Here is a 27044-nt window from a genome sequence, read left to right on the forward strand (position 1 = left end):
ATATATATATATGAAAAAAGAGAGACTAAGCACAGAAGAAAGTGGATTTCGTCCATCAGTTTAATCTTCATTAACCGGGTCAAGTCCCGACGGACCTCACAGTCCATCATTGACGGACGCCCGCTTTGCTGACGAGATGGAAACGCACCCCACCTGTCTCGCGTGTGTTTGTTATGACAGCAGGCTTGCTTGAGTAGACTGCAGTGACTGTATATGTACAGTAGGTGGTGGTATGCACAAAAGACAGAATCATGAGTTGTCAGGCTGGGAGGGCAAAAACGAATTAATGAGCTAAGAGGAAATAAAGTAGCTTTTAATACAGAAACAGTTTTACAGAGAAGTTCTTGTGAGTTAAATTTTACATTTCTATTTGTATTTTTGGAAAGAGTAGGCTTAGGAGGTTGTGAAATTGTATTTTGCAGCGCCACACTCCATTTCACAAGGTGGCAATAATGCACCAAAAGTTGTTTGCCAACCATTAAAAGATAGAAGAAGGAGAAGAAAAGAAGAAAAATGAGTAGAATAAGGAGAAGGAGAAGAAGCAGTAATAGAAGCAGACGAAGACGACATCAAAGTCAAAGTAAAAACATTCATTTATTGTCATGGCAACTTTATTTCGGTTTGCACAAGGACTAGGAAGCATTTTAATCCACCAGGATTGTATTTTTAGCAACAACGTGGAAAGGGATTCTGGTTAAGGTACACTAAACTTTAAAGTTAAACTTTTAAGAGTTAAAGCGGCAGCAGGCTCCCACTTAACATTTCAATAGATTGGCAAATAAGTGCTTTGTGAAATGTCAAATGTATGAGAGTATAAAGCTGTTTAAGCAGACTTGACACATGACGTAGATAGCGCACTCCATTTCCCATTTTGATCAAATTGGTTCCGATGATTAATGGATGGATGGATGGAATCTGATCGACCCTTTTTTTTTCCGGAAACGACAATTGATCTTTGGCGTTTACTGATGGAAGCACGATAAAAATAACATGACAGACTGACCGACGGACGATTAGTTTGGTTCGGCTTGAAAAAATGACGGACTAATGGATGACGGACGGGTGCCCAGGCTGCTAACGGATGACGAATGGCGGACCGGCAAACTTTACTAAATAGCCCACCTATGACCAGCACTAAAGGCAATGCAATCGCAGTTTAGTTTTAGTTGACAACTGAAAGAAAGATCAGACCCAATATGTATGTAATACTGTATGTTGTTTCATGGCCAGTGGTTCACACCTACGCAAAGGGTCATTGAACTTTTTTTTCCCCATAATACTGCTCGAGTATAGAGTAACATCACAAGATTTGCCCTCAGGCTCAGACTAAATTAGTAGTTATTTCGTGAACTTGTGTCTAAATGGGTTGATTTAATAGACATTCCATAATACACGGGTAGTGGGACTGGATTTTATTCTTTACTCCTTTTGTGGCCTCAAACAGCACAATTTAAATGACACATTTAAAATAGCATATTGGTTGGTCTTTCTGCTCTTAGTTAACCCAAGTCACAATGACAGTATAAGAATGCCTAGCTAAGCAATGTAATCTCATGAGAATTTACTCAAAAGCCAACACTCAATAGAACAACCTTTGAGGAATGCAAGGTGCTATGGTACTAAAATGTTCCGAGCGACTGCTCCACTGCAGTGCACCACGCTGTCAAATGCCTGCGACTCCAAAACAAACACAGAAGTGAGTGATGGTTTTCATTTGGCTAAAGAGAAACACAGTACACGATCACACCTCTCAGACACAACAGATCAAGCCTGTGATTTTAATCTCTTCAGGAGCAGTAAATGTAACCATGGAGCATTTGATTGCAGCTGTTGTCTTGAGAGCGCATTGTTTTGAAAGCAGTGTGAATATCAAGCCAGTGGGGTCTTAAAAGGCAGCTTAGGTGTCCCCTGCTCACAGAGCCAGAACATGACGAGGATTAGCCTGTTACCACACCTTGCACAAACTCACAGTTATTGCAGCTCTGCACTGACATACTTCATTGCATTCCCTCTGAGTAACTCACTTCCTGAGCACTTTAGACTTTTCAAGTTTTGATTGAAAAAAAGTTACCAAGGAGGCTGGAGGTACAAACTGCCAAAAATGTACACAACACTAGCTTCTGAAGTCTATTTTGTAACTTGTCATCTTTGACCCTGTTCTCATGCCATTTAATTGGACTCCATGCTAACAGTAAAAACTGAAGTTATTTGAACCAGCTTTGTTCTTTATCCCGAATAAATGTTATTAAAACAAAAAAATTGCTCTAAAATTATGGCAAATATTGAGTTTTCCTGGCCAAATAATTGTGTTTTTAGGATAGCCTTATTTGCATGTTTGCAAAGCATGTTGCCACTGGACATAACTGGTTCAGACCAATTTTACATGGTAAAACCCACTTTTAAATAAGGGAAACAAGCAGTCGGGATATTTCATGTGCAAAGCCATCACCACAGCGACAACAAGCCGGGCTGCGGTCCTCCTCTCGAGCAATTCCCTGATAAAGTCACCTTTGGGATAAAAATAATGGCTCAGTCGGCCTGGGTAAATTCGCGGCTTGTCTGCATCACTGCGTAAACTCACCAAGAAAGGAGAGGGGGAAAAATGGCAATGTTGCATCCCTTTTTTCACCTGTTGCCAACAGCGTGCACAATCTAACAGTGAGACTAAAGAGAAAATTTAACGCATACTTTTTGGAATCTTAGTAAAAGCAGGCCCCTAGCATTTAACAAGTGCATTAATCAAAATTAGATGAGAAGAAATCTTACTAAGCAATCACTGCTGCTTAGTGCTTAGTGTTGCTTTTTATTCATTTTTTTCATCGAATTATTGTAAATGCATGGATGAATTTGCATTTTTGGAAATTGTTGTACATTACACATCTAGGGTTGCAAGGGGGCAGACATTTTCCAGTAAATATTTGTAAACTTCATGAACCAGAATGGGTTCAATTCCCACTCAGTGACAGTGTGAATGTGCGTGTGAATGGTTGTCTGTCTCTATTCTTGCCCTGCTATTGACTAGCAACCAGTCCAAGGTATAGGCTGCCTTTCAATAGGCTCCGGCTACCCGGAACAGGATAAGTAGCCTAGAAAATGATTGAATGAATGGATGGACGAATGGATGGATGGATGGATGGATGGATTGCAACCATGCATGCAATGTACTTTTTTTCCGTCTTTAATGTCTCTTATTATAAAAAATTGAATAAAATTTGTGGCAGATGAATTTTTTTTATCAACTACTTTTGTACATTTCAGTCTACTGTTAACCTGCAATTTGTCAAATTTCTAGTTTATTACCATTAATATGTAAAATAACACCTATTTTATTTGTGTTATTTCCCATTAGGTTGTTAATCTCCCGGGCAGTTTCCAAGTTTCAATATTGACAACTTCGCAGATCAATGGGTTTTCGAATTTTCCATTGTGTGCTTGTCTCGATTGCATACCAACTAGTTAAATATAGACTCAGGAAGAATCAGGACCTCCATGTGAAATGGGCCCCACATGATCACTTAAAAGGAGCGTTTACCTGTTGGAGAATCTGCAATCCCAGGAATGTTTTCATTGCTGGACACGAGGACATTCTCTGGAAGGAGGTGCATCATGGGAGCCAGTGCGGGGTGTCCTTTTAGCACACATTCCAAATGTGTTTCATCATTAGCTTTCAGATGTTCACTGTCTGTCAACACAACAATTTGGATACACTTTAACTCGTGTATGTACGTATACAATTTCAAAAGACACAGGCACGCCGCTATGCTAATTACAAAATAGTTTCATACAATACTGTGAAATTGTCATCAGATCAGACCACATTTAAATAGAATTTGTTGGGTTCATTCACAACCCATGCTTACATCAAGACTGAACTGTTGACAAAGATGGAAAAAAAAATCAGGTGGACAGTTCCATTATTGCCATAGTGACTCAAAGAGTGAAAGTAAATTACTGTAATTTCTGGACTATAAGCCGCACCTTCATATAAGGCGCATCCACTTTTTAAAAAATAATGCAAAAAGATATATAAGCCACACCGGGTTCTAATCCGCAGATATCTGTATTGAAAAATGTGATTTTATAGAATGATTTTGAAATGTAAATATACTTGTATGTACATGAACAGATTCTTTCCTAACAGTGCCTTTTAACACAGCAGCAACTTTGCAGTGTGTGCGGGGCGGCGCGAATGTGCGTTTGGAGCAGTGGGAAGCGGAGCAAAGCACCGAAAACCCATCCATTCGGCGCGGTTAAAACAGATTAACTTTTTTCCCCTCTTCGCTTTGCGGCAGCCAATCAGCATCGGAGAGTACTACGTACCACACACAGCATCCTGTACACTCAGCAGAATTTGTGTGGATAGCAAAATGGAGGAAAAGATTATTTTTGCCGTTTGTGATCATCCCGACCTATATGACACGGCCAGCTACCAGTAGTGGGACAAGAAAAAAAGAGAGCAGCCTTGGAGAACCGTGAGCGAGGAGTTTGGTATACCTGGTATGTTTTTACTTTTTGTTTTTTCAGATGTTGAACTTTACCCAGACGGCAATATTGTTTGCATTAGCACAGTGTCGGCCACTTGATTGCGATGTCGAAAAATGCTGTCGTCTTCTACTACCACGCAAAGCCCCTCCCCTCTCCGCTGTGCGTGAATCAGCGGCTGCAGCATTCAGGTTTAAAATTTCCTGCGGTCAAACGCAAGCGAATAAAGCGAATTGTGGGAACGTAGCATAAAGACTAGTGAGCAGGTTCCATAAGCAGCCATGCAATCTCAAACCATGACATTACCTCCACCATCCTTCACAGGTGATCTTGTGTGTTTTGGATCATGAGCAGATCTTTTCTTTCTCCATACTATTGGAATGACATGGGATTCCCCCATCTGTGGTGCCTTCTCAAGGTTTCTCATTTAACCCTAACCCTAACCCCAGATGGGTTTTTTTTCAGTTTTTCCTTGCCCTCCTGGGGGTTAAAATCAGGAGATGTCATGTGTATGCTATCGGCATGTAAAGCCCTTTGAGACATTCCTGTGATTAAGGGCTATATACATAGATTTGACTTGACATACTTGGGCCTTTCTATGAATTTGGTAGGTTAGGCTGAATCCAATTACTTCCTCTTTACCCTCAAGCTTTGTCTCCCCCCTCTCCCTTTACCTTCTTTGGACAGGTGAAGACAAAGGGGGGAAAAAAAATCTATCTAGGAAATGGGAACACACTAGATCCACTACATCATCACTTCGAGCCGCGTGCTGGTTGTGTCGTAAGCAGATGCAACATTTGTTCATTAATTTCCACCATGCCGCCGTCCAATTTCACTTGCGTTGCCATGCCTCACTACTATTAAAACACAATAAATATGACTTATATTTATGTGGTTCCCGCATCTTCTCGTTCGTTGATGTCCTCGTTTCTGCAGCCATTTTCTATTTGTTGCCGAGGGGCGTGTGGAATCTGGGTTGGTGTGGGATCTGTCTTCGTGCTCCAGGGCTATACACCTCTTGTCTATGACCCGAACCCTAAAGATTACGTAGAATTGGCACACGTCTCGGTTCTCGTGAGTGCGCATTTCAAGGGGGAAGTGGGAAGACGTAAGGGGTGGTCTTGAGATTGAGCCTTAATCTTGGTCTCATCAGTTATTAAAACTTTGATTCAAAACTTTTGTAGCTCATCTCTCCAACTGGCCTTCTGATTCCTTTTGCTAATGACTTGTTTGCATATTGTGGGGCGTCCTTCTCTCCAAGTCTCCTACAAACAGTAGATTGTGATATCTTCACCCCTGCCCTTTGGATTTTGGTAGTGATGTCACGAACTGTTACGTTTCAACGTTTCTTCACAACTCTCACGATGTTTCTGTCATCAACTGCTGTTGATACACTTGGCCGATCTGTCCGATGTCTGTTTTTGGTACACCACAAGTTTCGCTCTTTTTCAGGACATTCCCAATTTTTGTATTGGTAATGCCCAATGTTTGTGCAATAGCTCTGATCGATTTTCCTTCTTCTGTCAGCTTCAAAATGGATTGCTTTTTTCCAAAAGAGAGAGCTCTCTGGTTAACAACAAACGCAGTTTTCAGTGGTGAAACCCAAAGCCAAAAAACAAGTACTATCTATGTTTTAGTAATGAATTTAAAAGCCAACACCTAAGCAACCTCAAACACACATTAGTGATGTGTTCCAATACTTTTGCTCACGTAAAAGTGAGTTGATTCAAACAAAAGGTGCTGTCTTTTGTTCATAAACTGTAGATTGTTATTCTTCAATTCTGCAGGGTTTTTTTAACTTATGGTTTGAGTGCAATTTATAGTCCTAATAGATTTTCCATTTTTCAATCAACTTCACAAAAGTTCGCTTTTCATCCATCGACAGCTGTCCTGTTATTATGTTGTATATACCTCGACTGAGTGTATATGTGTTCACAGGCAAACCCCAAAATCTGAAGCTGAGCATACACATTTAGTGCTTTGTTTGACTAAACACTATAAGAGGAAACATAGGGGCAACAAAACACACCTGTCAGTCACATTCTAATTCTTTTGCTCACATGAAACCTGGGTGGATCAAACACAAGGTGTTATCCAGTTAGGTTATCAGACCCAGATGTGAATACAGAAAAATAAAGGATGAACTGCTCACCCTTTGTCTCATGTTCCTTTTTTGATGTCAAAAAATTAAATGAATTAGCCTCAACAATTTCACTGTTGTCCTAATATTTTTGCTGAGTAAAGTGCACATAAGATATTGCACTCAACAACCATTGTCTATATGCCAAAGGAAGAATCATCCATCTCCATGGTGCGTCACAGACAGTGTGAAATTTTTAGGTGTGAGTCTCCTGACAACATGACACCCAACACGCAGACGCTTTCATTCTTCAAGATTCCATTTGGCTGTCAACAACCTCACTGCAATATTCCCTTACATTGCCAGCATCATTTTCCAGGTCTTTACCAAAATGACAGCATTCAAATTGGAAAATATGCTTCTCCAAAAAGGCGCCTGCTGCATATACTGTATGGGCCTGTGGTGTGAGCAATGAGTTTGATGTTGTGGCAGGTCATCCAATCGCGTGTGACTCGCGACAATCCCAGCCATCAACTAAGAACACACACCATCTGCAAGGGGAGCAAATGGTGGTTTGGTTACTTCGTTCAAGCCTGAACAGCCTTACAATCTTTCACTCTGGCAAGGTTAATGATTGCACTTTCAATTTCGACGACAAATCAATACAACAAGTTGCATTTGCAACAGCCTCAAACCATAAAACCATCAGGCTTCTAATTCCTCCATGATCAAAATGTCCTGAAAAAAAGTGCAGTGGCAATATCCATATGGCATACCTGTACGCACAACAGTAATCTATGTTCTGTACATTTATTTTTTTATTACTATTATAATTCAACAATACACCACTGAAATTTACACATCAGTCCATGTATTTCAGAGTAATATACAGTATATATATATATATATATATATATATATATATATATATATACATACATATATATACATACATATACATACATATATACATATACATATATATACATTATATATACATTATATATATATATACACATTATATATATATATACACATTATATATATATATATACACATTATATATATATATATATATATATATATATATATATATATATATATATATATATATATATACTCCCTAAATATCCCATGCTCACCGGATTGATTGACAATCTAAACAAAAGTATTGTTTCTATTTCAACTTTTACTTATTGCATGTTTAACGATGTATTTGGTTGGATAATGTGAACACATTGACTCCAAAAAAATATACACTATTTTCAACTACAGTATACCCATATCAGCGAAATCTTCACTTTGCTTATCCGTTACAATAGCAATTGTATATTGTGCACCATGGATTCATAATACTTGGTTTGTACATACAATGGGGAAGTGCATTTGTTTATTTATAAGTAGAGCTGATATTTAAAGACCAACTAATGAAAAAGGTGGTGGATTACAAAACATCTTTGTTCTCTCCTGCACTGACACTTCGTTCACTCTCCCCAACAGCTTAGTTACCACAAAAATGTCTCAAGCCAAAGGAGGAAAATGGCTTAGAGAAATCTCTTAGGTTACAACAGCTTCATTTCAGTTTCACAAACAATCCAGCGGTGAAAGCCGCTTTCAGTTAAAATACACTCCCTAACCCGTAATGCAGAAGTAACTGAAAGGAGGGACAAGGAGAGCAGTATGTATCAAATAGAACTTTCTTGGCACAACTAGTGCCGAGTTGCCTACAACTTTTTCATCATTTATTTCGTGTTATTCATTTTGCATCATCCTCGAGTACCTGTCTGATGCTGTGTGCATAGATTAGAAAACTAGCCCTAAAAAGACTCCTTACAGCTGCAGTGAGCAGTATGTGATGCCTCAGAGTCATCTGAGCAGTTGCTTGGCACAAGATGTGAAAACGAAAAGGATCCGAGGTACAGATGCAAAGAAAAAAATGGCTCAGCATCAGACAAATAGTAGCAGTGTTTTATGGGATAAGGTTGAGTGGGAAAGAAGAAAGTAATTGAGATGATTACAGAAAGGATGTCGGCTTCAAGTAAGAAAAACATCTGGAATGGTAGACTGATGTACTGCTAGTGCTCATTTACCATTACTCTGTGACTACATTCCACGTGATTTGCAGTGATAGGCTGGCTACTGTGAACATTTAATTTACTCTTCTGTACACATTACAAGCTACTGACATTTGACAGCAATTAGTTCAGTTAGATTCTGTTCCTGAATTGTAATGTGTACTTTCATGTTACTTTTGAGTTAACTTTCGCAAAAAGACAAATGCGGAATTCTAAAGTTAGACCATTTTATTACATAGATGGTCTTTAATAAAACAGCAATGCCAAGACAGCAGATTTCATCAAATAATCTTAGCCGACCTACTTTCAGTAAATGTTTATGTATTTTTTTTCATTGTCACAAAATCAAACATTAATTTAAATGTTTTTCGCTTCATGGCTTTAATTATCTATTTATTTATTTTTAATTAAAAAGGCACTTGAAATTCAGCTCATAGCGACAACATGTTCATAAGTCAGTGTTGTAGCTACACCTGCTCGATGCTTCCGAGCAGAAGACAAGTCTCGGTGGACACAACACTAACAGACGTGAGCATGACTGCTGGACTTGGCAGGGCTCAAGTTTGTTGGCTTGCCTTATACTGTTTCACAAAACTATTAAATACTGTTGTGTACAACCAGGATTGTTTAAAGGACAAGGGAATAGATAACAACGAGTAAACTGTCTATTTTGCCAACTTTTTACATCATGTTCCAATGAAAATTTAGAAGGAAATTCACTCATTCAGTGGAAGACTTTTTCAGACCCATTGTGAAATGACATAAATATGGCATTGGGATGGAATGAGTTAAATGCAGCTTTACAAACATCGTTTTGTGTTTAATTTTGACGAGTTACCAACAATATACACGACTGATCAACATGCCCAGAAAGTTTCTAGCAGCAAAGTAATGTCAGGGAGAGTGAATAAAGGTGAAATATACTGTAGGTGTATGTTTTCATCATAAATCTTTAACACAAGACATCAATGGCCATGGAAAAAAAAACACATCGTCTCTCATCCAGAAGCACAAATAACTTATTTTTACAGTTCTTGCCTCAGTCCCATAAATTCCCCTTTCAAAAGGTTTCAAATCAAGAAACTGTGTCTCCCTGTCACACTGATGGAGATCAAAGTCAGGGGGGAAAAAAGGGCTGTGGCCATAAAAGCCCTAAAAAACACAAAGAGTGGCAGCCAAGCAGTGTGCTGCTTGAAACAGAAGCGTAAGGTTTGACTAAACAACGAGCCGTGTGGTTAATAATTCATCTCATGGAAGAGTCCGTTTGAAAGAGGTTTTTCTAATATTCATGTGACATGATAACCAAGACAGGAACCCTATGCTCTCACTGAGCACATTGTTATTCATACTGTAAAGCACTACGGCGTTTTGTAATTTATCGTCTGACTTTTAACAAACTGTCTTAAAACAACTATGAGATTAAGAAATCCCCAAAAGGATTTGTCTTTACATTTGACTACAGTGAGGACGCAACCTTCCTAAAGAGCGTGCTGGCTCCAAATCAAACAGAATTAACCTAAAACCTTCAGCATTATTTTGTTAGGGAAGAGCATGGAAACGTATAGATTGATTTGGTGGGATTACTGATTGATCACAGTTTATGCAAATTTGCGTGCAGTGCTTGGCTGCAACCATTTAGAGGCGCTGTTGATTCAGTCTCAACTCCATCCATTCGTTATCCAATCCGCTTGTCCACACAAGGGTCGCGGGCGTGCTGGAGCCTATCCCAGCTGTCTTCGGGCAGTATGCAGGGTACACCCTGAATTGATTGCCAGCCAATCGCAGGGCACACAGAGACAAACATTCGCACTCACAATCACACCAAGGGGCAATTTAGAGCGCCCAATTAACCAATTAATCATGCATGTTTTTGGAATGTGGGAGGAAAACGGAGTGCCCGGAGAAAATCCAATACAACATTAGCTAAGATTTACATCCATGCATACCTATGCCAAGTCCAATCCTTAACCAACATCATTCACCTCAAGATCATACTGTCATGAAATTAATTTAAGCAGAGATGTTAAAAAGGAAATTTAAATGTGAAATAACAATATCTGCTGTAAAAATGCGCAGAAATATAGGAAATATACTTACTCTTTTCTCTGCTCATGTTCATTCAAATTTTGAGTTTACATGTCTGCTTTTTCTGTTATTAACAAAACAAATTTAACAAAAAAAACATGAGATCTGAAAGAGATTCTTCATTCACTTCATTGTAAACCTACACAAAAACATTACGTTTATACAGGCTAGTCAAGGTGACAAAGCATCTCAATACCTCTGCATTACTTTGGACTCTTTGTAAAAACAAATAAATAATAAAAATGCCCATTTAAAGAACATGCAAAGCTAGAGCCTTATTGTTAAAGAAATCATAAAGCAGGGTTCCTATGGTCTAAAGCAAGTTAGGTTCAAGACTTTTGTATGACTTTTCATTGTTTGAAAAACTTGTTTGAAGTTTAATTTAAGACCATCTTCAAAATGGTGTCAATGTCACATTTTGTCCAAAGTTGCTACAGTACATATATGATGTGCGTCTGCTCTTAAAAGTCCTGACTAAAACGAGATAACTGTTTTGTTGGTTGCACTATTGTGATTGTGCGTTGTTACATAGAGAATCATTTGGGGTTTTTCTTTGGGTTTTTTTATGAAAGTTTATTTATTTTCATATTTGAGAGTATTTACAATCATAAAATCCTACTTATCATATTTGGTTAACATTTTTGAAGACATTTGAAAGTTTAAGATATTTAAATGACAATTAAGGCCTTGTTTTTAGATTCATGGATGCAATGCATTTTCAGACTAAGGAGCCACAGGAACCTTTTAAAGATTCTTACAGTCAACGACATTCTTCAGCAGTGGGTGTAGAAGAACTCTTGGTGACCCATGAAGAATCTTCAGTCTATAGGTTGAAAGCAAAAAAAAAAAGGATTGGTATAATTTGGCTTGTATTTGTATAACATTGTATAATAGGGGTGTCCCGATCTGATAATTGTATCGGATATCGGTTCAATATCCAATAGCCCAATAGCCTCAATAGCCCAAAATCCAGTATTGGATTTTATCAGTCTACATCCAAAATCTCTGATGAAACACTCCCATGTTGCAGTCCTGCTGTAATGTTCCTGAGAAAATTTTAAAAATAGGAAAATCACATTTTAAAAACAGGAAAATTAACAAATTGTTCAGGAAGTGAATTACTGTAAATTGGCAGCTGTGTGAACGTGATTCAGTCATACATTTTTCTAACTTTAGCGCTGCTGCAACCAAGTAAAAAAATTGGGCGCGCCAGTTTACAACAAGTACAAAAACTAGAGCACGGCTTTCATTTATTTTGCATTTATTTTATTCATGCGCAGTCCATTCTCATGTTTGAGGTTGAATTTATGGAACTCAAATGTGTGGAATAAATGGGTCATATTATTTCTTACCTACCGTTGCTGACTATTGCTATTCGTTTTAATAGTTTAACTTGAGATAAAGTTATTTTCTAAAAAATAAATGAAAGCACGTAAAATTCCTAGTAACCTAGGCTGCAATATTGGTATCGTATCAGGACACCCCTATTGTATAGCAAAGATTTAAGTATAAACAAGGTGGAATTTTCAGAACAAAATTCAAGTAGCCACCCTGACATAACATCACTATTCCTACTATCACTAATCTCTGGCTGCTACCAACTGCTAAGATAGACTCATCACCTTCTGTCCCCTTGAGGCTCTGTCTTGTTGGAGAAAAGATCCAAAACGGTGAAGCCTTGCCCCAGGGCCTGTTGCAAACCATCTGACCTTGTTGACAATGCCACCAGCTCCAAAACCAACACGTTGCTGGGCAACCGCAGAGATGTATGGAAGTACAGGATCTGGAGGAGAGGAGAACGTTGATATCAATCATAAAATGGGACTTGCTCAGAATATAAAATGACTTGATCAAGTGCCAGAGAATTTCAAGGACAAACATCCCAATAGTGAAAGACATTATAAGGTAAGGGAAACATTAAGAAGAGTAAACTAACTGCCTGATGCTGTCAAATCAGACTGCCTGATTGACTGCCTGATTTGACAGCATCAGGCAGTCAATCACAAGGTATCCATAGCAACAAAGAATAGATATTTTTAAACTCCAAGCAAGCATCGTGAACTCCATATTAACAATCTCGTCGATGGGAAAAACAATCACGTGATATGATTAATTTTCATGAGGCAGTACTTTTCTGGATAAAAAAATGAAAGTGCTACAGTGATCACACTGGAACCTCAAATGCCTCAAAAGTAGTAAAATTTGGAGTTCACGCATTAGTTACGTGTTTGTGTGTGTGTTACACTTTAAACGTTCTTGACAAAGAAAAACCCTTGTGAAATCATCATTAGTACTAGAGAAGCTATAAAATTGACCTTCCTTTGAATAGGTTGACTATCTGCAGCATCATATTTGTGGGGTCGATTCAAAGCTCAAAATGGCCAGAAAAAAAGTATTTGCATGTGAAACGCAACAGTTGATTCTTTTTCTTAGAAATTAAGGCTATGCCATGCGAGAAATTGCCAAGAAACGAATGATCCTACAACGGCGTGTACTACTCCCTACCTTCTCTATTAAGCTAAACTATTTTCAACAGTGCTAAGGATGATTGCACAAGGGTTTTCTAATATCCTTCACCCTTCTGACGCAAGGGGCAAACGCCTTGTACCTTTAGAGGAGTCTTTTTCAAACTTTTTTGATTCAAGGAACATTTATTTCATTGAAAAAAATCCTGCGGCACACCACCAGCTGAAATAGTGAAAAAAAAAAAGCTTATTTCAACAATACAAGTGTTATATTGTTTATATAAGCATTTTTTCAACATTGAAGAATGACGTTATATCATAACGTCTTTAATAGGAATTAAATAAACACAAAGAAAAAAGTATTTTATAATGTTTCATATTGCTACTTAGTGTGAAACACAAATACGTATCTTTCATTTTCTCGATCACTCTCCATCCAGCAGTTCTCTTAAAAGAGTAGTCAAACATCCAAGACTGACAGGATAACCCAACTATGGAGGATTTGAGATCACACATCTCACATTCATGAGCATGTGCTCCTCTGCTGAATAGGCTTGCAAAGGTTTAACCTTGCTATTTTTACATGCATTCACAGAAGAACACTCAAGCCTTTTGGGAGACTCTTTGTAGTCCGGCCCAGGTAGTTGTGGTGGTAATTGTTTCCGCACTCTGCTTTGCCATTCAAACTGAAAATAATAAGACTGACCCACAGCACAGACTCTCACTCATTCACATGCAGCGAGGCCTGTATATGAGATTCACAAATTAACCATCTGAGATTGTCCCCTGTGTAATTTGTTATTCTTCAAAACTATGAATAGGATTGTTTCATTTTCATTTTCATTGCAATTTATCCTGGTGGACCTTTACACCCATAGAGGAAGTCTAAACAGAAACAAACAAAAAAAAAGGGTTCATCTGTGGTCACTATAATATTGATCTTCTCAATCCGAACCAACACAAAATGACAGAGGAGTTTTTTCATACAGTAAGTACAGTGGGTACGGAAAGTATTCAGACCACTTGAAATGTTTCACTTTCTGTGTCATTGCAGCCATTTGCCAAAATCAAAAACGTTCATTTTATTTCTCAGTAATGCACACTCAGCAACCCATCTTGACACAAAAAAAAAAAATCTGCAATGTCGAAATTTTCGCAAATTTATTAAAAAAGAAAAACTCAAATATCATATGGTCATAAGTATTCAGACCCTGTGCTCAATATTGAGTAGAGGTTTTGTCAGGTTGGATGGTGAATGTTGGTGGACAGCCATTTTCAGGTCTCTCCAAAGATGCTGAATCGGCTTTAGGTCAGGGCTGAAGGCATCCCTTTGTTATTTCAGCTGTGTGCTTCACGTCATTGCCCTGTTGATAGGTTAACCTTCGGCCCAGTCTGAGGTCCTGAGCACTCTGAAAGAGGTTTTCCTCCAGGATATCTCTGTACTTGGCCGCATTCGTCCTTCCTTCAATTGCAACCAGTCGTCCTGTCCCTGCAGCTGAAAAACACCACCACAACATGATCCATGTTTCACTGTAGTGATTGTATTGGGCAGGTGATGAGCAGTGCCTGGTTTTCTCCACACACACGGCTTGGAATTAACACCGAAAAGTTCAATCTTGGTCTCATCAGACCAGAGAATCTTATTTCTCATATAGTCTGGGAGTCCTTCGTGTGTTTTTTGGCATACTCTATTCAGACTTTCATGTGTCTTGAGGATTCCGTTGGGTCACTCTGCCATAAAGCGCCGACCGGTTGAGGGCTGCAGTGATAGTTGACTTTGTGGAACTTTCTCCCACCTCCTTACTGCATCTCTGGAGATCAGCCACAGAGATCTTTGGGTTCTTTACTTACCTCTCTCACACAGACTTTTCTCCCACGATTGCTCAGTTTGGCTGGACGGCCAGGTCGAGGAAGAGTTGTGGTCTTCCCAAACGATTTCCATTTGAGGATTATGGAGGCCACTGTGCTTTTAGGAACCTTGAGTGCTGAAGAAATTATTTTGTAACCCTGGCCAGATCTGTGCCTTTGCCTCAATATCTGTCTCTGACCTCAGTGGGCAGTTCCGTCAACCTCATGATTCTCATTTGCTCTAACATGCAATGTGAACTGTAAGGTCTTATATAGACTGGTCAGTGACTTTCCTCATCAAGTCCAGTCAGTTTAATTAAACACAGCTGGACTCCAATAAAGTAGCCGAACCATTTCAAGGAAGAGCAGAAGAAATGCGAAAGTTGCAAGAGGTGGAACTAAAGTGGCCAGGTCAAATCTGCTAAAACATTTGAGGATGAAACATGTGAACAAGCACCAAGATATTGCGGCGGCGGCAGCGGCAGTGAGCATGAACAAGGGGAATGGACCGCAACGCAACAACAAACCCTGCTCAATTTTGGATTTTGGAGTTGAACTTGTTGGATTTTTCTACTGCTTGTTTTTGGATTTGAAAGTGGATTTGGGACCGGAAGTTGTTGCGATGGGTCACTAATACAGTACTCAAAACAAACTTTTATAATAATGTCCTATAACTTTTGTAATTAATCCGACACAATCTCTCTCAAAAATACCTTGTGTATATTATTTCTTATTTTTTCTTGTTTCACAAAGGTTTTTAAGTCTGACCAAGCCATGATAACAATGGTTTTACATCCAAGTGACTATGCAGTTCTTTAGAATTACAAGAAAAAAATGCTCATATATATCTTTTTTTTTTGTTTTTTCCCAAAAGTCTGGTATCGGTACAGTATCGGCATCGGCCGATACCGCACAGCTGGGTATTGGAATCGATATCTGGCCAAAAAATGGCATCGGAACAACACTAGTTGTAACCTGCACTTGAGTTTGTATAGTATATATCATCTAATTGTAGTAGATAAACTGTCTTTCATATGAATTAATGCTTCATTTGCCTTTACCTCAGTATCATATAATGCATCATGAGATATGATATTGTTTGTTGTAACAAAGATGAATTGCTGAAAAATACATTAGAAAAGGAACTTGAAAAAAAATTGCAACTCATATCGCAAAAAAAAAACAAAATCGCAATTGCATTATTTTCCATAATCGTTCAGCCCTAGCTTGAATGTAATTTCCTTTCCTAACCAGAAGATGTATAATATGTATGTATGTAATAGACTGCACTGTCATCCGCTGTTTCACAACATGGAAAATTGCATTGTAGTCACAGACCGGAGTCCATAGACTCAGGGTAATCCAGATGTAGACATTGTTCTTGATAGATTTCCAGGTGAAAAGGTCTCTCTTTTTCATCTTTCTCACTGCTTTGATGCATGTACAAATGAATGAATGAATGAATGAAAGAGAAAGAAGTCCCATGAAGCACTTGCTCAATTTCTGTTTAACAGAGAAAAAAAATGTAATCAAAAACAGCCATTTTCCGACCGGCTGGTTATAAACATGATAATAGACGAGCTGTGGAAAATAAACCATTCGCAGTAATAATTGGGCCTCTTGAGGTTGTACAATTGTTAAGAAAAAATATACTACAAGTGTCCCCAAAAACAAGTTGTTTTGGACAAGGATCGATGCACTTGCGTGTAAAGTAGCCAGAAGCAGCTCTGACAGTAAACTAGCTTTAACCTCAAGGGGGCTTCACACGGTTGCCTCATTCACACATTCGATCTTCCGCTCAAGGACCAGCTGGCTGCAGTTATGACAACAACTGTACATTTCACATTTTCATTGAGATTCTCAGGTTATACAGTATATACATGCATGTGTATGTCTTAGATTAAAGCCTGATGTTTTGCAGCATTGATAGGGGAAATAAGAGTAGCCAACTGGTACATGAAAACACAATTCAGCTTTGATGCATTATGTAAGCTTATTCAGAGTATCTGCAAACTCCCACTGTTGACTTCCACATGACTACACCCTGAGATTTTGCTATTAGAAGACAACAAGTTCTATGAAGATATGCAAGGATGTTCACTCCAGAGGATTGTCAGCCTTGAAGCATTCATACTAGTTTTGGCATGCATTGCCAACAAACGTTGAGTTCATTGGCACAAAATGAGCAGGTTACATTTGATACCCTCTCTGAGTGAAATTCTTTGGCTGCCACTGGATTTGGAGGGATGGGATGGTTGTGTGGATGAGGGATAGGGGAAATTACAGGAACCTCTTTTAAAATAACTGAGTGACTGCACCACAGCTGGTACAAGTCAGCCTGGATATTGACATCAGCAGACACACACTGAGAATTTAAAAAGTGACCCGGGGAAAATATATGTAAATGCAAAAGTAGATCCCAGGAAAGTCAAATTTTCTTTCTGAGAGAACCAATAAGTGGTATGGATTGGAAAGTCAAATAATTTAAAAATGGACACAATTTTTGATACCATTCCACAAAAACAAACAGTCACTGAAATGACAAAAGTAATAAGAAATGAAAAGACAAATACATACTGAAGATGAGGTCGTAAAATTGACGATGCCCATAAATTAATATTTCAATTTTTAAGATTTTTTTTCTGCAAATTGCAATCAAACTGAATTTTGGCTGACGCCCAATGAACGAATGACTTCAGCCTTTCCCGTTTGGCGGACACATTGCCTGCTGCTGAGAAAAAGTTTTCTGGCACTGAACAATGAGCACATTCTGCTCCAGAATGCCTTGTTAAGTCTTGCAATTTGTTTGTACCCTGCACAATTTCAAGACATCCTGTGCCGTACAACAAAGCGGCCCTGGAACATAACCAACCTTGTTTCTTGTTGCATCTGTCAACACAGAGCTGATATGACTTGCCAAAAAAAGATCCACTTTTGTCTCATCTGTCCAAAGGAAACTTGCCCCATTATTAGTATGTCAATATGCATTTTTGTAAATTCCAGTCTCTTCAGTTTCAAGTCATTTTAGTGACCACTGATGATTCTTATTGATCAATTGAAATAATTTAAAACTCAAAATTCCCAATAATCTTTTATTAATTTTTCAAGTTTGAATGTAATTTTCAACCAACTGTCATTTTTTTTTCTTTTTTTTTTTTTTTTTGCTTGTGCATGTTATCTCCGGTCGGTGCCAGGGATTTATGCAACATGTATCAAGTTGACGAGAAACTTGGTTTCTTGGTTTTTCCAAGAAAGGAGATCGTCTTGACGAGACGGGCGCCGTGTATCGCCTTTGCAAATGCAGATGTAATTGTAAAAAGAACACAACAATTTCTCGACGCATCTTGACTGGCGCCTTGGCATCACAAACAGCAACAAGCCTGAAGAATCAACAGCAGTGGCTGCTGTGTAAAAAGGTGTCGCTGCCTCACTTGTTCAAAAACTCGATCATGTGTGTCGCGTGTTTGGTTGTGGGGGTGAATATACACCGCGGTTGCTTCGAGCGAACTGCATTGACTATGGGCTCATCTCATTCCCCTAACTGCACGACTGTGTTTGACTTTGGGCGTCCCCATTGTACAAATTATTTCTTTTTATGCTTTATTATAATAATGAATCTGAAGATTTTACTGTTTCTATGCATGGCTGCACTAAACATTATACCAGAAAATAAGTTATACCACTTTCATTTCTTGATAAACCTTTCAAGTATACCATATGACGATAATAAGAAATGGGCATGGTTAATGGGCTTTCACTTGTCTAGTGCATTTCCAACTAAAAGGCACTCCAAGCATTTGACACTGGCTCTGCATTCATCTGATGACGTAGCATCAGGACTAACTGGGCATCAGCAAAAGCATCTTGCTCAAGGACACTTTGACACAAGGTCACAAGGGCAGGGTATCGAACCCACAACCCTTAGGTTGAGAGATGACCACTCTACCACCTGAGTCAGTATGCAAGCTTATTTATCACCATTTGAAATTCAGGAATTTGTTATGTCTATTTATTAGGATCGGAGCTCAAATGAATGAATGAATGAATGAATGAATGAAGCGAGCCTATAAACCTAAAGAAAATGGGGTATAAAAAAACTAAAAAAAAAAAAAAAAGTCTAAAATTGTGTTCTCCAGCGATAATTGTAAATGGGCTTTCACTTGTATAATGCTTTTCAACCAAAAGTACACTGAAAAAAATGGTTTCATTTATTCCATTTTATTTCATCAAGTGGTTGCATGAAATAAAATCATCTGTAGTAGATGTATAGTCAGCTTCAAAATGCAGGCTATACATGCAATTTAGACTATAAAGTAGATGTATAGTCTGCTTTAAAAAACTTACTGGATTCAGATGATTTTATTTCTTGCAACCACTTGAAAGAAAATTGAGTAAATAATGCACTTTTTTTTTCCAGTGTACTCAAAGCGCTTAAAACTGTTTCTTCATTTACTGAGCCAATGATTACTTTTTTTGAGTAAAAATGTTTATTTGCTTGTTTCCTGAGATGAGTTATGGATAAAGGAAGGAGGGAAAAGTTGCTGTCGAACAAACACAGAGTAAAACAAAAAAAAAACAGAACAGATGGAGAAGTTGATCTATCAGCCAAAGATAAGAAGAATCCAACCATCACTGAATTCACAGCCCAATCACATGTATATGAAATGCGTCAAAGAAGGTGTCAATATAATTCATATGCTGCAAGGACAGAGAGCTTTAAATGCTGAAATGACTCACCTATTTAAGTACATTTTATATGTATCATGTGAGCCACGAGCAAAAAAAAAAATGAAGTTATGATTGGTTATAGATCAGTGTGTAACGGTGACTGTTGATTTTATAAATCATGAATTTTCCATTCTTGTTTCAGGACTTTTGTATAAGATTTCAAGCTAATCATACTTTTGTGCTGAGGCATGTTTTAAACACTATTTTTGAGGTCGTGGCATTTGTGTTGCCCCTAATAGGTTGGGCTCAAAATGCTTTGGGGGCATATTACGGCAGAAATAGTCAGTAAGTGATTGCATGTGCAATTAACTGATTAACGGCAGGCCTGTAAAGACCTTTCAGTTGACAGCGACCATGTTTTTCAGCCGACCTTGCGTTTTTTTTTTTTTTTAGACGCGTATGCCAATACCCCATAGCTGTTTCAAGGTTTGTAACGATTTGAAAATACAATACCGAAATGAGAAGTTTTTATTATACATTTACCAAATTGGATTAAATACACTTTTGTTTATGCCTACCATCTGAAAGCCTACAGCCGTATTTGTGAGGTAAATAGTTTTCTTGGTGCCCCTTATAGGTTGGGCAAAAAAAAGACACTGGGGACATACAAGACATGCCTTTTGAAGTTCTCTAAAAAAAAATCTCTGAAGTTTTTTTGGGAATGATAGGATTAATCTTCAGTACATTATGGCCAACAAAATTACAAGTTACTGTTAGACTGACCTTCCTAAGCAAGCAAGTCAAAGCTCAATACTGGAAAGGGGGTTTGTTAGGTGGTAGCGGGCAATTTTCACACTGTAAGACCAAAAGCTAGCAATCAGCAACTGAACCAAGTGTATAATTTGAATAAATGCAGAAGCAAGCAGAATTCAGATGGACAGATAGACACTAACAGAGATGGATGATGGCACTAAAACTGACATGGAGAAACAAAAGATTCAGGAATCTGAAGGTCCTAAGGGAATGTGAGCCTCTTGACTTACAGAGGTCCTGACAGGCACTACACTCCTGATCACAACACCATCCAGTCTGAAGTAGAGAGGAGTAAACAAGAAAGTCATACAGATTACCCGGTAGATTGCCTTGAGGCTACCGTTCACCAGTCATAGAGCAAACTTATAGTTACCATCACTCGCACAGGCTCCCATCATATACGTTTGCACATCCTCTGGTATACCCAGTGCTGCATATGATGGCAAGAAAAAGACAACATATCCGACATAATGAAACATCTAGGGTTTAGCCAACTCGACACTGCAGTTCTCTCTTGGTAAAGTCTTGGTTTTTCGCCCAGGTTTTGGTCTCCTGATATTTAGTCGGTCCGAAATGCCCCACAGTAAGTCCGCAGGCGCTGTGTGTGTATGTGTGTGTGCGGGCGTTTGTGCGTGTGTGTGCAGTGGGAATGCAAGAGGAGAAAAACAATCTGAAGTGTTTCCGAGGACAAAGAACACTAGAAATTTCCAGATACAAAATGTTGACATTTAAGTGACGGTCAAAGTACAGTGTAAATCTGAAGTGAAACACTCGCGAAGTCAAATCATTCTAAATTTGATCTAAAGCCATTGTATTAGCTGTACCTAGTATTTTGGACTCATTCATCTAATCTAAACGAGATAGATTAAATATTAGACAGAGCTCCCATTTCTACACCATTGCAAAAATACTTTGTACAACTGCAATAATATATTGTAGAGGATACCGTTACTGCAGGGGTGTCAAACTCATTTTTGTCGCGGGCCACATCATTGCTATGGTTTCCTTCGGAGGGCCGTTATGACTGTGACCTCAAATAAATGTATAATCGCCTCATATTACATACACAACAAATTGACAAATAGCTAATTTTGAAATCAGAGGCCAATAAAACCTTTTTAAAAAAATATTATTACATGTATTTTAAAAGGGAACCTGGAAACAAAAATGCTTGCAATATCTCAACATTTTTAAAAAAGAGGCAATTTGCAACTTTGGTATTTTACCAAGAAACATGAAGTCGATGCACATAATTTGCTTTGGCGGGCCTGTGCGTTACTGTATATTCCATCCATCCATTATCTATACCGCTTATCCTCACAAAGGTCGCGGGGAGTGCTGGAGCCTATCCCAGCAGTCTTCGGGCAGTAGGCGGCGGACACCTTGAATTGGTTGCGAGCCAATCGCAGGTTACTGTATATTGTCGAATTCAACTCAGTACCTGTAGTGACTGGCACATATTGTATGCAAATGAAAAAAAAAGCACCGATCCGGCTTTCAATGTCCAACCATAAGCTGGCCAAATCGGCGTTAAAAGTTCTCACTTTCCAGCAATCAGTCGAAAAAGTAGTTGGTACAAAAATTCCAAATGATGTTTATTGTGATCCAAGCAAGTTCCAAAAAGGATTCACAATTCCAAATGACTAATATCTTGCAAAAATGACATGTGTATATGTATATGTGTATAAGTATGCATTGTAAGTATAGGTGTAAGTGTAAGTGGTTGAAAGACTCTATGATCACCCCCGTCTGTGTATAGCAAACGTTTGACTTCCCTGTTGCATGTCCATTTAAACACACTTGATACATGCACGTTAATCAGTGAACGATCCATGAGCCTGCCATACCATTAACAACACATAAGGGGAGTAATCATTCCAAATATTCCATATCACAAAAGTATGTAAAATTTGTACAGTAAATTTAATATAACAATATATAATTGAACCTAATCTTAAATAAAGAAATGTGGCTCCAACATTCCAGCCCCTTATTGTTAAACGGGAACAATTACATATTTTAATGGAGCCAATCAGTGTTAGATGTTGTAATAACTAGGTGGTATCAATTGCACATCTGTAATAATCAAGTGATATTATAATTCTTTACAGCCAGGTAATCTCAAATACACATTTATTTATTTATTTATTTTATCCAAAATTCCTTAATTTGTTGTATTCATTGTCACTACCGCAGGTAATGCAGTCCATGTGCTGCGACATCCATTGGGTGGTATCGGGGAACCAGCATTGGTGTGTTAGAGGGTGTGGGTGCATAATATCAGTGGATGCAATGGGATCTGTGTGGAAACGATATGTTGGCGTGCATGAATGAGGGCATAATTGCATGTGATTGTTAGTCACACGGTTGGAGATCAGTGGTCACCACTGGCCCATCAGTTTCTCGGCGTGTGGCCCCGAAATTCTATTCTGCTTCCAAAATCAAGCAGATCTTGTCCAGTGGTCTTTCTATTTCGTTTGTTTTTGTCCACAGAAGAAATCTGCGAATAAAACCTTTGGAGTCTGGCATCGTTTTGATGATTCTGCCCATCAGACAAGCGTTGCGTGGAGCTTGGCTGTCCCTATGTCTCCTGGGGCAAAGTTTCTTCTTTTGGAATTCCATTTTTGACGCTCCCATTTTTGACGCTCCTGCATCATTGGCAGATACTCCTTTGTACATCTTTTCCAGAGGAGGTCTGCAATATACTGCACATGCCTCCATCGTCTTGGAGCATAAACATCATCCTTGCTTTAACAAACTATCTGGTAGAATCGGTTTTCCTTTAAACTGAATTAGGTGATTAGGTGTCAAGGCCTCCAGATCGCCTGGATAATCTGATGCAGAGGTGATTGGTCGGTCATTCAGTATCGCCTCCACTTCACAGAAGGCTGTGTGCAATGCTTCATCATCCAGCTTTTGCTCTCTCAGAACAGAAAAGAGAACGGTCTTCACCTGCTTGGTCAACCGCTCCCACGCCCCGCCATGGTGAGCGCCGTGAGGATTAAACCTCCATGATATAAAACCTTCTCAATCTTGCTCCCATTCAGCTGGTTCAGAGCTTCTTTCAGCTCACAAGTAGAGCCTACTAAGTTGGTGCCATTGTCTGACCTGACCTTACTTGACCTCTTCAGTAAATAAATCGTCCAAGTGCAAGAATGCAAGAATCTGTGTCCATGGAGGGAGCTACCTCTAGGTGGATGGTTCGGCAGGCCAGACATGAATATGACCGCGTACCTTTTCACAGTACCACGTCCTCTATTCACTTCGATAGGCCCAAAGCAGTCCATCTCGACAAAGGAGGCAGGTCTGGTGTGATACATCATTTGCTCCACTACTTTCCCATGCTGACGTCAGCACACATGACATTGTTGGATGATATGGTCCTTGCCGAAGAGTTTGCTCTTAGCATTCCAAATTTCCGTCGAAGCCTGGAGAGCATATGATTTCTACCACCATGTACAGTTATCTCATGGATGTAGAAGAAGTCTTAGACACATCCACTTTTGGGTAAGATTGCCAGATACTTCACCTCTTCCGACAGTGCTGATCTGCTCAGCCTTCCTCCTACCCTTAGCATGGCAACAACCAGGACAGGGTCAAGTCTGGAAATACAGCTGCACCTTTTGACTGTGGAGACCTTCTTTATCTCATTCACTGCCATACATTTTTAGACCACCTTTTACCCAAACGTTTGAAAAAAAAATGAAAAAAAGATAAATAAGTTCCTTGGAGAAAATGGCTGGAGTGTGAAAAGACAAATAAATACATCAATGACAGTGAATGAGCTAATGTGTTAATTTCATCATTGAAGCTATGCATCTGTTGAAAACGCACAATAGCCTCTAGCCCTGCTTGGGCCGTGTCATCCACGGTAAGTCTTTGAGTGGTCAGCTTGTCTTGGTCATTCAGCATCATTTGTGTTTTGTTGCTATGATCCACCTGTGCACAAAAATACCTTTGTGCTCAAGTCCTTTCATGGCCCTGAAGCAGCCTTCTAAATTTCAGAATACATGCCACAGATCTTTTTAGATTTGTCCACTTTGAGTGTTCAATAAACATCTTTGTAGGACTCTTCTGTCCCTCCACTACTGTGCTAAAAATAATGACATCGTTTCTCTCTTCAGGGTCATCATTGGCGATCTTCCCCAACTCTTCCACCAAACTTGGCCACTGTGCCTCTGGCTGTGAGAGGGAGTCAGGGCCATATTAATATCCACCTTTTGGATTAAAGCAGAGCATCTGCTCCTAGGCCACGTACGTCATCCACAGGATTGAGGCGTGAGCTGATGTGTCTCCATTGCTACACCTTGGACATGCCTCGAATGATGGAAACTCGGTTGGCCGCAAATGTCTGAAATCTTGTAATTTAATGTTTGTGATGTATTTGAAGATAGTTGTCCTGTCTGACCACAACACTGAATTATCCAATTTTAACTGGGACTGTGTCCTCAACATTCTGCCCATTTTAACAGCCAGGACTGCAGTCTTGGGATGGTTGTCTGCTTTAGAGGAGCCACTCTAGCTTTTTCCATTACGAAAGCAGAGTGGATGTTGTTGCTGTAGTTGGTCAGTCGAAGATAAGACACTGTTCCATATCCAATTTCACTGGCGTTGCAGAAATGGTGTAGTTGTGCTGCTTTTATCTCACCAAAACGGCTTGGTGTGAGACATCTATTAACATGAAAGTCATCCAGCTTCTGCAGCTCAGCCACCCACACTGTTGCGTATTTAGCTCTGGGACTTCTTTAGGGCTGGGCGATATGACTGAAAAGTATATCACGAGACAAGTGTTTCATATTGGTCGATATCGATATATTATTGAATTTTTTTTCAACTATTGAAAATAATGACCCAAAGAAAAATACATTTAGGTTATTTTATTTTGACATATATGAGGTCAATGTAACTACGAAAGAGTGAAATAAACTGGTCGATATAAACTCCATTTTAAAGATAATGTGCTTAGAAGGGCTCAGAAATGTTTGAAAAACTCACAATTTAAGTATTTCATATCAGTCAATATTGATCATTATTGATTTTGTTTTAAACCTTTTCTTTAAATAACAGTTAACTGTTTTTTGTACATCGCTATGTAATGTGATGTGCAGTTTGTCCTCCATCAGTGCATTGTAAATGAGTATTTGCATTAGGTCTAAGTCTACCCCAAAGCAGTTGTTGACACATATATTAGCCTTCATTCAATGTTATCCAATGTAAGTGAACGAATACTCTCTTGCAGTGCATACATCATCGTTGACCAACCATCTTAGGACTACTTTATCTTTTTGGCGGACTGATTATTGCCGTAGTCCATTCATATTTTACTTGCTTTGATTTTACCTTGAGTGCGATGCCGGTGTCGGATAAGGCTAATTACTCCTAGCATGTCAAAGACAAGAACTCCTCTACTTGTACACCATGGCTCCATCCACGGGTTTTTAATAGGGTTATCATGCATAATATAATTTAATTGTAAGAGTTGTACTGAGTCGAGTGGTCATTTATTTGAGCAAAGTTACGGCGCTCGCTCGCGTCCAGCGAGCATAGCGCACGGCCGCCGGCCCCGCTAGCGTAGCGCACGGCCGCGGGCCCGCGAGCATGCTCGCTTGAGTTAACAGCTTCTTCCTCGTTGGTTTAAAAGCTGCTTCTTTTTTTGTTTAAACGCTTCTTCTTCATGTTTGGAGGCGGAAGCTCGCTGCCTACATCACGCAAGGCATTTTCTATTGGTATCGATCACGTGTCAATCGCGATACATATCGATATTGAATTATCGTCCCAGCCCTAGACTTCTTCATTCCATCCAAGCTTGATCTTGCACAGGTTTTGCTGAATCCGTTTGCCAGTAAGTATGACTGGTGCAAGGAGCCCCAGCGGGTCATACACAGAGTTGACAATCAAGAGTATTCCACGTCTGGTAGTTGGCTGTGGCTTGACCGCCATGCTAAATGTGAACGTGAGTTTAGGCTCGTACCAGTTTAAATGGTCTGCCTCTTGCTCCTCAAAGGACAAATATGCTTGTACAGACATGCAACTGCATAAATTCCACCAATAAGGTATCAAATGCTTGCAATGCATTCTCAACAGTTTCCTTATTTTCGTCATCGCTCATTACTCCCACCCCTTAACAACACATAGGGGGAGTAATCATTCCAAATATTCCAAATCACAAAAGTACGTAAAATATACACAGTAAGTTTAATATAATAATATATAATTGAACCTAATGTTAAATAAAGCAATGTGGCTCCAACAAGCACCTTAAATGTCAAGCGGTATCATGAGAAACACTATACCAACTGTATATAAGTCTGTACTATTTTCCTGCAATATGCATGCACATGTGAAAATGGATACAACCCCTCTGCAAACATAGAAGAAAAGCATGGTTTTGTGCCAAAGAGAATGGTAGATTTTGCCATCATTTCAAAGCAGTCAAGTCATTCAGTCATTTATAACTCCCTAAAATGTCATTTTTGCACTAAACCTACAAAATTCTTGTGCAAACAGGCTTCACCATGACATCAGAAC

General features: G+C 39.0%; 1 protein-coding gene across 4 annotated transcripts in view; it reads right to left on the reverse strand.

The window, feature by feature from the left end:
- The window catches only part of nphp4 (nephronophthisis 4), a 182771-nt gene that overhangs the window by 142255 nt on the left and 13472 nt on the right, over nt 1–27044 (reverse strand). For 2 of the 4 annotated variants that reach the window (XM_086049388.1, XM_086049379.1), the window contains exons 3-5: nt 12345–12505; nt 11481–11545; nt 3533–3682 (exon numbers count right to left, since the gene is read on the reverse strand). In XM_086049388.1, coding sequence (XP_085905514.1) covers nt 3533–3682; nt 11481–11545; nt 12345–12505 — 376 coding nt within the window. Of the gene's footprint in view, nt 1–3532; nt 3683–10734; nt 10960–11480; nt 11546–12344; nt 12506–17612; nt 17772–27044 lie in introns of those variants that run through there. The other 2 variants (XM_086049397.1, XM_086049406.1) reach the window with 2 other exon arrangements.

This window comes from Filicampus tigris, chromosome 1 (genome assembly GCF_054856515.1).
Source record: "Filicampus tigris isolate MCC_2025a chromosome 1, RoL_Ftig_1.0, whole genome shotgun sequence".
NCBI lineage: Eukaryota > Metazoa > Chordata > Actinopteri > Syngnathiformes > Syngnathidae > Filicampus > Filicampus tigris.